A 15,023-nucleotide genomic window follows, 5' to 3' on the forward strand; every position below is an offset into this window, starting at 1 on the left:
ATGCTTTCATCTTTTGTTTGCGGATGACACCTTGATTTTTTGCAATGCTATGCCCGCCCAGCTACGTTATTTGCGGAGTTTATTTTTGCTGTTTGAAGCTGCTTCCGGTTTGAAGGTTAACTTGGCCAAATCGGTGTTAATTCCAGTGGGGAATGTGGAGCAAGTGGGCAGGTTAGCCGGTATTCTAGGGTGTGGGGTTGCTTCTTTGCCAGTAAAGTACCTTGGTTTGCCGCTGGGGGCCTCTTATAAGGCTAAGCATATTTGGGATGGAGTAATCGAGAAGATAAAACGTCGGTTGGCCGGTTGGAAAATGTTGTATTTGTCGAAGGGTGGAAGAGTCACGCTTATCAAGACTAGGGCTGGCAAAACAGGTACCTGGAAAATAAACAGATACCTGTTTATCCTATGCATGTACCTATTTTTTATGACGCCTAGATGAACCTTATTATAAAAAAAACATGTATAGGATAAATGGGTCGTAAGCAGGTCATAACAGGTACCTGTTTTGCCAGAATTCAAGAGCACTCTTGCCAATTTGCCTACTTACTATTTGTCTCTTTTCCCTATTCCGATTAGTGTTGCTAAGCGGATTGAGAAGCTGCAGTGGAATTTCTTATGGGGTGGTCTAGGCGAAGAGTTCAAGTACCACCTAGTAAAGTGGTCGAAGGTTTGCACCCCGATTAAGGAGGGCGGTTTGGGTATCAGAAACTTAATGATGTTCAATCGCGCCCTATTAGGGAAATGGTTGTGGCGCTATGGATCAGAGAGAGATACTTGGTGGAGGGCTGTGGTGGATGCGAAGTTTGGAAGGTTTTGGGGAGGGTGGTGCTCTATGGAGTCAGGTGGAACTTTTGGGGTGGGGTTATGGAAGAACATTAGGAAAGGGTGGGACACTTTCAAAGGCTTTACACGGGTTGAGGTAGAGGATGGGACTAGGGTTCGCTTCTGGCATGATTTGTGGTGTGGTGATACGGCTCTCAAGATAGCTTTTCTAGGCTTATTTAGTATTGCTTGTGCAAAGGACGCCTCAGTTGCGGCTCATTTGGAGATGCTAAGTGGCTCTAATCAGTGGAATATTAGTTTTTCTAGAGAGGCTCATGATTGGGAGGTGGATGTATTGGCCTCTTTTTTTTCAGATATTACATTTTGCTCGAGTGAGACGAGGGTGTGAAGATAGGTTGAGGTGAAGCTCTTCCAAAAGAGGCCGTTTCAAGGTCAAGCTTTTCTACGCTTCCTTGGCATGTATTGAAGGGAGGGGATTCCCTTGGAAGAGTGTGTGGCGAACACAAGCTCCTCCGAGGGCGAGTTTCTTTGTGTGGTCGACGGCTTTGGGCAAAATTCTGACCCTAGATAACCTTAGGAAACGACAGGTGATTGTGACGAACAGATATTGTATGTGTAAGAGGAGTGAAGAGACAGTGAATCATCTTCTCCTTCATTGCGAGGTTGCTTATGCTCTGTGGAGTGCCTTTTTTGGTCGGTTTGGGTTGTCTTGGGTGATGCCGAGACGAGTTTCGGATTTACTCGCCTGTTGGTGGTCTTCAGGGAGGAGGGGGAGTGCCGCGGTTTGGAAGATGGTGCCTACTTGCTTTTTTTGGTGTTTATGGAAAGAAAAAAATAATAGGTGTTTTGAGGACTTGGATGGATCATTGGAAGACATCTTAGCCTCTTGCTTTCATTCTTTATATCTCTAGACCGTTGCGCATGTCTTTCCGGTGTCGATTAGTTATGATGATTTTCTTGTTCGCTTTTCTCCTTCTAGTTAGGTGATCTTGTTGTATACTCCCAGTGTACTTTGGGACGCCTTTACGCTTTTAATAAATCAGATTATTACTTATCAAAAAAAGAAATAATGTTAAATTTGGCAATATGTTGAGTACTGAAGAACAGATTGTTCAGCATATTTGTTGGGATGTAAGTACTCGGATTGTGGGAAAGGCAAAGGGAAGTTTAAGTGTTCTGAAGCAAATGTAAAGCTTTGTGAAAATTGGGGCATTCCTCTTAGTTTCCTGGTTTAGTGGCTGCTTTGTTTGAGTTTAGCTGGGGTTTTGCTAAGTTGGAGCTGCTTGTGGTTCTCTGTTGCAGGCAGTTACCAATTGGATGTGTTTGTGTTTTTGCCTCTTTGTTTCTTGTGGATTGTATAGGTTTCTGATATGCTTCTGTGTATAGGAGTGTGAGTTTTCTAATGCAAACCTTTTGTGTTTTTGGACTTGTTGCCTTTGTGATGCTACATCTTCCCTCGTGGAACAAGAGCCAATGTAGCCAATATTGGCTACATTCCTCCTTTTAAAGGGAGAGGTCTAGCATTTAGCTCATGGAAGGAAGGGACCTGGGTAGGGGAGGTGTACTATGGGTCTATTACTTCCTTTTTATGCAACCTTGTGTTTTTGTTTAATTGCAGGGAAGATTGTGCGTGCTCCTTCTGGTGTCATGCATGGAAAGAGTTCTCTCGTACATTATGATGAGAAGGGGGAAGAAAGCTTGTTCATTGGGTTATCAAAGTATAAACTTTACTCCTTTTTACAATATGCTTAATCTCATACTTCCTTTTATGATATGCATTACTTTTTGCTTCTGAATATAGAGCTTCCTTGATTGCAATATTTACGCTATCAAGTTCATTTATTTAAGGATTTTTCAATTTCCTTTGCTAAACTCTTATTACATTATACCTTTAGTCATTTTTTTGCAAATGTTGCGATTGGACCCTTTTAAAGGTTTGGAGCCTATTGTGTATGATCCAGATAGTACTTAGTAAATACCTGTTGGTACATGCTCTCTGGAAATATCTTGATGTTTCCACCTAATCAGAGCCATATATGAAGCTGCTCGCTGCAAGTACCATTTTGTTTTGATTCATAAGCTCATTCTGGTGGCTTACATGTAATCAAAATATATACCGTTCAAAATATGGTCAATTCAGTTATTTCTTATGCTGGAGTATGTGACAAGCAGAGTAGTAAACTGTGATATGGCTTTTGAATCTAAAGAACATGACCCATATATGAATTATATTAGTTATATATTTAGTGCACTATGCCAGATAGAAAATACTTGAGAATATATGTTTGTCATAGAAATATCATAAAAGTGGATCCACTTTCTTTGGGATTCAATTAATATCCGCAGATTTGGTTTTCATTGTGTGAGTTATGCACATCATTTGCAATTTATTATTTGCTAACAGATGAAAGAAACTTGAGTAGAAAACTTAATGTGATCAGGGTTTCATGCAATATGGGTTTCTTCCCATCATTTGTACTCAATTTAGAAAATAAAATTGTATCTGGCTTGCTGATCCTTTTGATTAATAGGTTAATATCTTTTAGCAAAGAGTTGGAAGTGTGGGGGATATTGTAGACAAGCTAGGGCTTTTTTTTTTTTTTTTTTTTGTAAGTAATCGAATTATCATTAAAAGTAAAAGATGCTACCCTATACAGAAAATATACAAGAAAAACACCTAGCAAATCATGCAAGTTAAGCACCAAAGGAGCTAAGAACGCAGCTGCCCAAATATAAAGAGTATTAACAAATAAGGAAATCGTGGGAGCTAAGCACCAAGACAAACTAGGGGATGTTTTGCATGGTTTAAGAGTTTCCTCTAATGTCATAAGTTTGTAATTTCCATCTTTGTGAAATACATGAGGATGCTCTTATCTCTTAGGGTTACTTTTGACCATAAATGGTGTATTGCTTTTTCTTATGAAGTATGCAATATTTATTAAAAGGAAACCTCTTAATTTGATTGTAGTGTCCAAACCTCTTATTTTGCTAAGTAATATATTATTGTAGCGACCAAACCTCTTTTTTTGCTAAGTAGTATATTATACATATATGTGCAGTTTGTCCTTCTATCTGAACATTGTATAGAATGATATGAGCACCTCTTTTTCTTCCATGATAGCTGTATTTAATTTTAAAATGGTACATTGGTCCTACTGTATCTAACTAGCAATTATTTACCTTAATAAATTGCATACTAAGATACAGAAAAGTCATTTTTTTAGGAGCTTAAGTCCTTTTTTTTTTTTTTTTTTATACTTTGTATCTTTGGACAGTAGCTTTTGTTTCTCCTTTGGTGATTAGTTATCCTGATCATTTTCATATTCTCTTTTCTCCTTTTACTTAGGTGTTTTCTCATGCATATTTCTTGTGTACTTGGGAGCGCCTTATGCTTTTAATGATATCTTTATTACTTAGGGTTATAGGGAGCCGTCTGGGTTAACTTTTCCTGTTCTCTCCTACCTGTTTCTTTTGACCAAATCTCAGTGGACGATGCCCTTTTATCTTTTGTTGCTGGTATCTGCTTGTTCCTCTTTTGCTGTATCAAATGTTACAACCGAAGATGTCGATATATCTTATGGTCTGTGTCTTTTTAGCCCATTCACTGCTGGTAGATATCACAGCCTTGTGATTGAGAAGGAAAGTTTTCCTGATGATGAACTTGAGATTACCGCTTGGACAGAGGATGGACTGATAATGGCTGCTCGTCACAAGAAATATAAGCATCTACAGGTAAGATATTTTTCGCCCTTTTCACTTATTATGTGCTGAGAGAGAAAACTTTGTTGTTCAGACGAATTCATGAGGCTGAAGGCTGCATTGGCCTAAGAAAATATAATTTATGCAATTACTATACCAACTTGTGGACTAAGAAGATGTGGTGTCCTTAAAGTTTCTTAGTTTCTGACACTGGAGAAGGTGGGAAATTTGTTTGAAAACCACAAGCTCTATGCTTTGAAAGGCAGCGCAATTTCAATTCTTTTGTATAAAAGGTAATAAAAATATTAAGATACTTTATCTTCTAGCTACAAAGATCAAAGTTGTACTGTAAAATGTCAAACACCTTATATGTCTGGTAAGGCAACCCCTCCCGCAGTTCCCTTTTTCTTTGGGCTTATTCTTTGTGTGCAAAAAATCAGTTCTAATGAGTGAAAAGAGTCATAACATTTTACAGACTAGGCCAATGATGGTGAAATATGATTTGGAGGGCATCTGAAAGGGTTTTCATCAAGTTAGGTTGAAAGAACTTTAGGGAAAGATTTCTTGCAGTTTAGAATGGAACAAGTTAAGGTTGAAAATTAACTGTTGAATTAGTGGCCACAATACTGGGATTTTAGGGTTCAATGGATGTATCAGAAGTGCCAAGGTTATGGCCAAATAAGACAAGGAAAGATCAACCTTGGAAACTGCGAGCAGCAGCATAAATATTGATCAAGGCTTGATTTTGTTCTTTCGGCTGCTAGGGTTGATTGTTTGATGGAGGAAAGGGTTGGGCTTCCTAAAGTGTGGGTTTAAAGGTTGAAAGAGATTGGTTGTTGTTTGAAGAGGTGAAGGCAATTGAGGAAGTGTAGAAAAAGATGGAAAAAAAGGAGATAACGAAGGAAAGAGCAACTACAATATCACGGGGCTGAACAAAGCAAAAGCTGCAAATCTCAGTTCCATTTCACCAGTCCCATAAGGAGCAACAAACATGTTATAGGGCAGGAAACCCTAGTGACTTCTATGAAGACTAAACCCCAGACAAAAGAGTTTCTTTATTAGTTTCTTTGCCTCTTAATTGGCACAATGCCCAGAGCCTTGGTTTTAGGCTTCCAAAAAGGTTGGTTTTCTCTTGCCATCCAATAGGTTTGCTGTCATTTGAGCATGCCTAATGGTGATTTCTATTAAATGCATGCTTTGTCCTCATTCATACCTTCATTACCAGGACTCTGTTCTTCAAACAAAAATTAGGTAAGCAAAGAATGTAAGGGTAAATATATTAAGTAAAACCTGTGAAACACCTAGAGAAAGAGCCTAATTTGTAACTGGTAAAGAGAACTAAGTTTGCTCTCTTTGACTGCTGCTTGATCCTGCTTCCAAATAGTTAACTCTTCCTTAGGTCGATCTTTGAAACTTAACTGCTCTAGAAAGTAGTTGAATATTCAAAATAGGAGCCTGCACCGTATGAGAATCCCCCAACAAGCCAGCATATTCTCTTTCCTCACAAGTTGGCTAGAGGATATACCCACCATGGCACAAATGGAGTTCAGGGTGGATTTATTTTCTTAACACCCTTGAGTTCCTATAGAAACATGGGTAAGATTTCAAGTTTTTGCAACAAATGGCAGTTCCTCTCACCATTAACAAGTGGAGTGAGGTGTTGGGCTCTGAGGATAGCTCAATGTACTCACCAGCACCTGACCCTGGGATGTGGATCAGCCAAGGCACAGTAGCATGATATACTTTCTTGTTTGAATTGGGATTTGAAACCAAACTTTTCCCCAGTAGGATAGATAGATTGGGTGGTTCGAAATCCAATCTAGATCCAACTTTCTATTCACTCATGGTAACACTGAGTACCTTTTTTCCTTTTCTTTCTTTCTTTCTTTTTTTTCTCTTTTGACTTCTCCCAATTCTCGAATTGAGATTGGGTATTTTGGTAGATCATGATATTGGAGTAAAGGTGAGCATGGAGCTTTAGTATTGGTTGCCATGCAGAGTGACCTTTTTGCTGAAAAATCAATTTTATTATGTGAATGTAGATATTTGGGGGGAAGGTCTTGAAGTGAAACTCACATAATCATCTAGAGGATTCTACATAGTTTTGCTATGACATTTACATCTCTTTCTCTGCAATACTCTGCAACTATAATCTTGAGATTAGTAACTGCTATAACCGAGTTGATTTAAAATTGCAGGGGGTTCAGTTCCATCCAGAAAGCATTATAAGCACCCAAGGCAAGATAATTGTCCGCAATTTTGTGAAACTGATAGAAAAAAAGGAAGCTGAATCTAAGAATTGAGGGTGTTGGATGTCACAGACAAAGAGTACTTGAGCCATGTAATATATCATCATATGCAATAAGACTAAAAAGTGCAGTTTCTGTACTTTATTTTCTTTCTTCTTCTTATAATTTGAAGCCATTGTAAGTCCAAGTGTGTCTTGCTTTGAAACTTTTGGATGACCATTTCACAAAATGGCCCAATAATTTAGAGTTAAAAGGTGCAATTTGTCCAGGAAATATGTATTTCCTATTTTTCTTCTTTTCTTTGCTTTCTATGCATCTATAAATTAGAATCAAACCCTTTTTTTTCTTCTTCCTCTTCTTCTTTTGTTGGTAAGAAACCATATAGATCATATCCTACCCCTCAAAGTCTGAAAGACGCCCTTAATTTTCTAGCATAAAATGAAAAAATAAAAGGCAATACACAAAGACAAACCTTATAAGATATATGTGAGGTGAAAGTTTAGTTCATGGGATGGCCATAATGCTACAAACAAGTTTGGTTGTGTGAGATGAGATGGATTCGAAAATGTTAAGGATCTTAACCCACATTTTATTTATTTAGTTGGCAAAAGATGCATCCAGGTCAGCCAAAAATGGTCGGTCTAGAATCTTTGACCCAATCTCTACTTTATATTGATTTTTAATTCGTTGGTTTTATTTTAAGATCCTAACGAGCTTGGGCTCTCTCTCCTGCTGAATTATATAATATTTGAAATCATGGTCTTATAGTTTCTGAAATAGAAGCTCTTCTGGTGTTGAATAAGACAATAGTTGCTTCTTGTTTGAAAAAACTGCAATGCACATGATGCCATTATTCTCTGATCTTAAGCCCAACAACTCCCACAGGTGCTGTAAAAAATAATGAACGGTCTAGATTAGATTTTTAATCCACGCGTTGCGTTGCAGTATCTTTCTCTTTCTTCGGGTCTGTTTGGGAGTGCGATTTTAAAAATTGCGTTTTTGAAATCGTTACCTTTAAAATTGAACATTCGTTTGGTAAAACATGTTAAGAAGTATTTTTTTATCAATTGAGTGTGTGGATAACATTAGCTTTTTCCCAAATTCCTTTTCCCAACACTTTTCCAAATTCCTTTTCTCAACACTTTTTTCCAAATTTCTTTTTTCAAATGATCTGGTCCATTCAATAAATAAATAGATTTATATTGTTTTTTTTTTTTTTTTCCTTAAATGAATGTGGAGTCCAGATCATTTGGAAAAGAGAATTTGGGAAAAAGTGTTGGGATGCTTAGTAGCCTTCAAAAATATTTGGGGTAATATTTACCTATTTTAAGCGAAATCATGATTTTGTTTAAATTCGCACTTTTTCAAATAAGCACCTTCTAGTCAGCTTATAAAAATCGCAGATTTTTTTCACAATTTTAAAATTTGCATTTTTAAAATCGCAATCCCAAACGTTCTAAAATTGCAATTTGATTTTAAAACGCAGATTATTTCTTTAAAAGCGCACTCCTAAATGAACCCTTCATTTCTTATCGATCCGATTAGTCACAATAACCATGCATTCCATTATTTGTAAGCGGTAATCAGATATTTAAAACTAATAGGAATTCAAGGTTTTTATTGATTAAAAATAAGAAAATATAAACGATGTCGTTTGGATTAAAATTTGTAAAGTTTGATCTGAACCGTTCATTAGCTTTACAATAGATCTCTTGTTGTCTTTCTTTTTACGCCAACTCCAAACTGGGCCCAAGCTGATTGAATTTAAAGGCTGTTAGTGATGATTTGCAAGCATACAGCTGTCCGCAGAATTCAAAATATCATGCAGATTTGACCTTTCCTAATTCTACTACCCAACCATTTAATTCAATCAGGAGGTTTACTTACCAAAATAATAATAATAAATCAGAGGCTCTAACCACTGCCAATTATTATTATTTTTTTTTTCCTAACCACTGCCAATTATGTGAGGGAACATACCTATTTGACATTTTTGGATGTGTTTGAAATTGCGATTTCGTAAAAATAATTTGTATTTTTAAAAGATATCACAAAATATAAGACGTTCGGCATTGCGATTTAAGAAGCACTTAATTTAAAATTGGGAAAAAAAATCTGCGATTTCAATAAGCAGGCCAGAGGGTGATTATTTGAAAAAAGTACGAATTTAAACCAAAATCATGAATTCACATAACAAATATTTAATAAAAAAATACTTTTTAACATGTTTTACCAAACGCCTTTGCAATTTTAAAAAGTAACGATTCAAAAAATGTTATTTTTAAAAACGCTATTTTGAAAATCACACTTATTGAAATCGCAATCTCAAACCGCAATAACAGTGCAATTGTTCCAAGTTTTTTTTTTTTTTGGTTGATGAGTGAATTTTGTTCTTGGCCCAAACAGGTCTTTGTGAAAATATTTTTCAGCCTCTTGGTTAATTTTCATTGAATTTTCGTATTCTTAAGCAAAATTGTAATGCCCTGAATTTTAAAAAGGCTAATGAAAATGAAAGTGTTAAAAGGATAATAAAAAAAATGGTTAAATTTTTTTTTTTCCCCTTGTGGGCCTGTGGCTTAACAATCTTAATTATTGCCATCTCAATTTCATTTTATATAACATATGGTACTTCGATAATGATTAAAAATGGAGATGGTACTTCCGTTTAAAATTCATTCAAAAAGTGACGAAAATCCACCCCAATACCCCTAAAAAATTGACCCGTGTCCATATACCTAATTAAAATTTTTTATAAAAAAAATTAAATTAAAATGATTAAAAAAATTTAAAAAATTAAATTAAATTAATTTTAAAAAAAAAAAAATTGGAAAAGGAGTGGCGGAGCCACCCCATTTTGCCTCAAGGGGTGGCCGACCACCCCGAACTTGCAAAATGGAGGTGGCCGAAACCACCCCCAAGGCTGTTGGGGATGACCAACCCAAGGGTTAACCCTAAATTTTTTTTAATTGACATTTTGTGGTGGTCCAAACCACCCAAGGCCAAACGGGGGGTGGCTCGGCCACCACCAACAGCCTTTGGGTTGGGGGTGGCTCCAACCACCATTTTTCAAGTTTTTTTTTTTTTTTTTTCCTTATTTTTTTAATTTAATTTTTTAATCATTTTAGTTTTTTTATTTTTAATTATGTATATGGACACGTGTCAATTTTTTAGTGATGCTGACATGAATTTTCGTTAATGTTTGGACAGAATTTACACGAATATACTAATTTTTGTTTTTATTTATTATCGAGGTACCATCTGTGATACAAAATGAAACTGAAGGAACAAAATAAAGTCGTTAAACAACAATGAGCAAAAAAAAAAGTATTTAACCTAAAAAAAAAAATAGTGAAAAACATTGATGATGATATGTGGTGGGCAAGGATTAGAGTAGTCCTTACATTTCTCTTTTTAAGCTGTCCTTACACTCTGAATATAAAAAATTTAATCATTGCACACTCTATTTATAAACCCTATGTTAAAATAAATGCAATATTTTTATTTTATAACAAAAAAAAAAAAAAGCAATATTTTATCAAATAAGTTAAACATCCATCATAGGTTTCTTCCTTATATGGATCCTTCCAAAGATAGGTTGCTTTTGGGAGATGGTAAGGTTGCTTGGATAGAAAGAATGAAAGGAGAATAAAAGTAAAAAAAAACAAGACAAACTGTAAATGACAGAGAATAAAAATCTTAAAAATGATTAAAAATAATGATGGGAATGACCCAAAATCTACCCCTAATCATTGTGTTATTGTTATATAGCCCAACCCAGTGATTCAAGAAGGTATAAATAAATAATGTCATTTTACTCTTATTATATATATAAAAAAAAAAATTACGTACATCTCATCTCATATGAATTCAAACTAAAAAATGTAACAACTAAATTAACATCTACCTCAATTTTGAAGAGTTTTATTTTATTTTATTATTAATTTTTTTGACTATTCTAATGTGAAACAAAAATAAAAGTAATTTTGAGCATTTTATAAGTATTTTATATATTGATTTATTTGTTAATATTTTTATTTTGAAATTAGAAAAGAAAAAAGTGTTCTCAAATAAATGAATTGGGATCCACATCATTTTTTTTTTTTATTATTATTATTAATCGCCAACAATTACCTATCTGAATTGTTAACAGTTTTGACAGACTCATATAAAATCTAACTGCTTAAATAAATTTTGAGAAATACTACTATTTCATCTCTCATCCTCCTCCATTTCTAGTTTTTTTTTTTTTTTTTTCAAATTCATCATTTGATTATGTGGGTTTTGCACATCCAATAATAAATTTGAAAAACAGATAAATACAAGAAGGAAAAATAACCGGTCTTTTAAATTTTAAATTGTCTTCGGACGGATAAATCTCATATAAACTCTCTCACACGTCACCAACAAAAATGACAAATAATTTAGAGTGGCGTGTATTCTTATCCCAAATAAAAAGTCACCTTCATTTGCAGCAGCACAATTGGTTGAGCCTTCAGCCCTTGTCCCCCTCAACTCACTTGGGATTCCACTTAACCATTTGACAATTTGTCCCAACGAACATGACAACCCTCAACCACAACACTGTCGGATGTCAACACGTGACCTCCTTCAGGACACGTGTTCGCATCTGCCACTTCCCTCCTGCCACAGAAACCAAACAGTGCCCTAATACATATTCACCCTCTTTCCTATTAAGGCTCTTTCCAAGGCAATATTAAAAATAATAATAATAATAATAATAATAAAAAAAATAAAAAAAAAAATTATACAAAAACAACATGATGGGATTCCACCTAACTCATATTTATACATATAAAACAACTCCACATGGTAAATAATTATTGAACCCATGAGGGTGTGTGTCTATTAAAGTACAGAAATCATCACCAAATTCAATTTATAAAGACATAATAATCAATGATAAAAATAACAGGGGACCTCTAAAAGGTATGACCTATACACATACCCACCACCATATAATAAAAATGTGCCACCCTCAATAAATCTTTTATGCTTCTCTCTCTCTCTATACACAAAAACCAGACTGACCCAAACTGAAGAGGGAAATGAAGATGACAATAATGTCCCACATCACAAAATAAAACATCCTCTTCCTCAAATGGAAGTTGCTTCGGCCTGGCTCGTTCGGCTGCGGTGGTGTCGTTTCCCATGGTGGCGCCGGCCTTTCCCGAACGTAACTGGGTCGAAAACCCTAAGTCTCTCTGCTTCTTGGGGGTTAATCACGCACTCGGGCGGGGGAACTTTGTACCGAACGCGATCGTAGCAGTAAGAATATGTCATTTGCTTCTTCCTAAAGTTCTCCATTTTGATTCTTTGAGAGGATGAGACACCAGTGGGGATTGCTTGAGAACTTTGAACATTGTCACACTTTGCTAAATGCTCAATGGGATCAACTGCGCAGCCGTGAAGTACAAGATCAGAGAACTCAGTGATATAGGGGGAGTATTTGTAATTTACTCTGTATTTGCCCCCATTTGTAGCCCAATCGGACCCATCCCATATTGTGGCATACAAAGTCATTGGCTTAGCAGGGAAGTCACCACCCAAGGATTCCGTTCGCTTGAACTCCCTAATGGGAATATTGTCTACATAGAATCTACAATGAACAACCCAATAAAAAAACACAAATTAAAATCATATTTACAAAACCCAAACGAGTCACTACACTGACTTTATCATTACAGTTATATTGCATCATTTATTTTTATCGGAAAAGTTAATATATTCTCTTCATACTACCATTTAATTATCAATATCTCTCATAAACTACTAAAAAGATGTTGACATTTTTTGAGAGAAAAGTGAAAAAAAGTAGTTTTGAAAATATATTATTATTATTATTATTTTTTTTTTTTTTTTTTGAGAAGTGAAAATAAGAGGAGGGGAAGGGTGGGTTTCCCAAATTAGCCCAATGTGGGCACGGCTAACAAAAAGACAAAAATGACCATAATTTTTTTTTCAATAAGACAAAAATACTCCAATTAATTAGAAAAAAAAAAAAAAGATTTTAATTTTTTTCTTTAAAAGGTAAACAATAATGTTTTCACTTTTTAGTTTTTTATTTTATTTTATTTTATTAAGAGTATTTTGATCATTGGAAGGGACATTGTATTAATTGAAAGTTTAATAAAACATCATCATTTAGATGATAGTTTGAAGAGGTACGGAGACTTTTCCGTATATTTATTGTTTGTGGAGCAGGTAAAAGTCGAAAATCTAATTACAAAGGAATTAGTATGCTCTAGCAGAATTACAAAACACTTACCATCAATCTAATCAATTGCTAAGCAAACTGAGAAAGAAAATTAGATAGATTTGACTGGATAAACTCAAATCTAACATCATCAATCAGAGCAAGAAGAATTACAAAAACCCCTGTTTCATCAAAATTTGATAAATCCCACTAAAGAAAGATAACCCACATGTGTGACAGAACATGCATGAAACAGGGAATAACAAAACTAATATATCTGGTTTATGAGAATGACAACAAAAGGTTTGACCCTTTTTTGGTCGTTTTGATGAAACAGGGGCATCTAGTTGGATGGGGAGGAAGCAGAGCAGATGGTTTATATATGAGAATGTTCACTGAATAAACGTTAAACTAACTCATAAGAAGCTAAATGATCTAATCAGAGAAGATTTGGAAACAAAATTTTATATAAAATTGGAAGGAAAAACAAAATAGAAACCCAAAATGGTGCAGTGGGCATTGGTTTTTAGATGCTTACATGATCTGAGAATCAGTCCAGAGAATGCTGTACTGATGGAAATCTTCAGAGGGATCAAACCAGAGATAGTATCTCTCTTCTCTGCCAACGCTAGTGCTTCCATTACCATAAATATTGGTCTGAATCCTCCAATCTTTGCCTCTGATGTTACCCAAGAACTCAAAATCGATTTCATCGTGTTGCTTCTCAAACATATCACCATTTGACATCTGCAAACATATATTAATATCAAAAAAACAAATGGATTTTGTGGTCAAAAGTGACAATCTTGATCAAAATTTTGAACTTAATCTGTTATTAATGACCTTGGCATAAAAAGAAAGAAAGAACAGAGAAAAAGATTGTAGAGACCACCAAGGCGTTCATATACTCTGACATAGATTTTGAACCGATTAGCTAAAGAAAAGTTTTGTATATCCCAAGAAATTCATGGGGATGATAGGTTGGCTTGACCATATTTTCTGGGTCCTTAATAGATTAAAAAAAAAAAAAAAATCATCTCGCTCTGATTGATGATGTTATTCAGCTGAAGCCCTTATAAATAAATCCCAAAACAGAAAGAACAAAAAACAAAACTGGGTTTGCCGTATATTCTTCAATAATCTAACCTTAAATATGATTACAACATATTTAAAAACAAAAACAAAATCAGGGTGTTACAGATTAAACGAGATAGTGGAATAGATTACTCACATAAAACGCAACCACAACACCTGCAGTGTAATCGGCAGGCAACTTAATCGAAGCACTGAAATACCCGTGAAGGTAAAGATCCTGAGACACAAATCCAGAGCCTATAAAAAAAAAAAAAAGAATCAGCCAAAAGCCCAAACAATCAAACGCATGTAACATACCAAACCATTTAAAACCAACAACCAACCTGTCCTCTCATCCAGAGAAAGATGAACGGTTTTCCCGTCCTTAAGGACGACCAGATGATCATCCCCAAAAAGCTGAGCATACCCTTCATCAAAAGCCATGATTGGCAGATTCGTGTGCGACGCAGAAGCAAGAAGCGCATTTAGGAGGCAGCAAACCATGAGAAGAAAACCCAGATGAGGGCACCCCATCTTGTTTCTGATCTTTCAGCGTATTCGGCAAACAAATCTAAACAAATATTCTGGGTTGGTTCTTATTGGTGCGTGTGAGTTTGATATATATATATTATTAAAAAAAAAAAAAAAAAACAGGGGAGGGAGAGAAGGAAGAAGAGTGCTGGGGAAGAAGAAGATAGCCTAAAAGGCTAATGAGAAGGAAAGACGAAAGAGAAGAGGAAGACGTCCCTTTTATTGGTGACTGACAGAGTGAGAGAGGTGTTGAGAGCTAGCTGTTCATACGTAGACACATATATATATTTCTCTTTCTCTTTCTCTTTTCTGTTTCTTTCTTCTTGGATTCTGCAATATCACAGTAATTGAAGTTTGTTAATCTTTTATTTAATTAATTTCTATCATTATCTCCTTCTTTTCCTTTTTCTTTTTTGATGGGTTAGTGTTAACTACTTATTAAAGTCTCAAAACCATATAGAAAAGTAGGATTT

General features: G+C 35.2%; 3 protein-coding genes across 3 annotated transcripts; 2 read left to right on the plus strand and 1 right to left on the minus strand.

The window, feature by feature from the left end:
- Positions 1-49: 49 nt before the first annotated feature.
- On the plus strand, positions 50-2,177 carry LOC132178130 (uncharacterized). The gene is made up of 3 exons (XM_059590582.1): positions 50-371; positions 513-667; positions 2,145-2,177. The coding sequence occupies exons 1-3, from the start codon at positions 50-52 to the stop codon at positions 2,175-2,177; spliced, it is 510 nt and encodes a 169-aa protein (XP_059446565.1).
- Positions 2,178-2,334: 157 nt separating this feature from the next.
- On the plus strand, positions 2,335-7,062 carry LOC132177775 (anthranilate synthase beta subunit 2, chloroplastic-like). The gene is made up of 3 exons (XM_059590226.1): positions 2,335-2,501; positions 4,380-4,515; positions 6,681-7,062. The coding sequence occupies exons 1-3, from the start codon at positions 2,350-2,352 to the stop codon at positions 6,783-6,785; spliced, it is 393 nt and encodes a 130-aa protein (XP_059446209.1). The 5' UTR covers positions 2,335-2,349; the 3' UTR covers positions 6,786-7,062.
- A 4,448-nt stretch (positions 7,063-11,510) lies between these two features.
- LOC132179670 (probable xyloglucan endotransglucosylase/hydrolase protein 28) lies at positions 11,511-14,815 on the minus strand. The gene is made up of 4 exons (XM_059592425.1): positions 14,364-14,815; positions 14,177-14,277; positions 13,484-13,692; positions 11,511-12,348 (listed from the first exon to the last, which is right to left on the minus strand). The coding sequence occupies exons 1-4, from the start codon at positions 14,551-14,553 to the stop codon at positions 11,847-11,849; spliced, it is 1,002 nt and encodes a 333-aa protein (XP_059448408.1). The 5' UTR covers positions 14,554-14,815; the 3' UTR covers positions 11,511-11,846.
- Between the last annotated feature and the right edge of the window lie 208 nt (positions 14,816-15,023).

This window comes from Corylus avellana, chromosome ca4 (assembly GCF_901000735.1).
Source record: "Corylus avellana chromosome ca4, CavTom2PMs-1.0".
NCBI classification, from domain to species: Eukaryota; Viridiplantae; Streptophyta; class Magnoliopsida; order Fagales; family Betulaceae; genus Corylus; species Corylus avellana.

Excerpts from the sequence above, each read along its gene's own strand:
- LOC132177775 (XM_059590226.1), top strand. The coding sequence starts at position 2,350 with ATGGGTCTATTACTTCCTTTTTATGCAACCTTGTGTTTTTGTTTAATT. Across the intron at positions 2,502-4,379 it reads TTGTTCATTGGGTTATCAAA|CCCATTCACTGCTGGTAGAT; the intron begins GTATAAACTTTA and ends GTGTCTTTTTAG. Across the intron at positions 4,516-6,680 it reads AGAAATATAAGCATCTACAG|GGGGTTCAGTTCCATCCAGA; the intron begins GTAAGATATTTT and ends TTAAAATTGCAG.
- LOC132179670 (XM_059592425.1), bottom strand. The coding sequence starts at position 14,553 with ATGGGGTGCCCTCATCTGGGTTTTCTTCTCATGGTTTGCTGCCTCCTA. Across the intron at positions 13,693-14,176 it reads GTGTTGTGGTTGCGTTTTAT|ATGTCAAATGGTGATATGTT; the intron begins GTGAGTAATCTA and ends ATATGTTTGCAG. Across the intron at positions 12,349-13,483 it reads TGGACTGATTCTCAGATCAT|ATTCTATGTAGACAATATTC; the intron begins GTAAGCATCTAA and ends TGTTCATTGTAG.
- LOC132178130 (XM_059590582.1), top strand. The coding sequence starts at position 50 with ATGCCCGCCCAGCTACGTTATTTGCGGAGTTTATTTTTGCTGTTTGAA. Across the intron at positions 372-512 it reads GACTAGGGCTGGCAAAACAG|AATTCAAGAGCACTCTTGCC; the intron begins GTACCTGGAAAA and ends CTGTTTTGCCAG. Across the intron at positions 668-2,144 it reads ACCTAGTAAAGTGGTCGAAG|GTTTCTGATATGCTTCTGTG; the intron begins GTTTGCACCCCG and ends TGGATTGTATAG.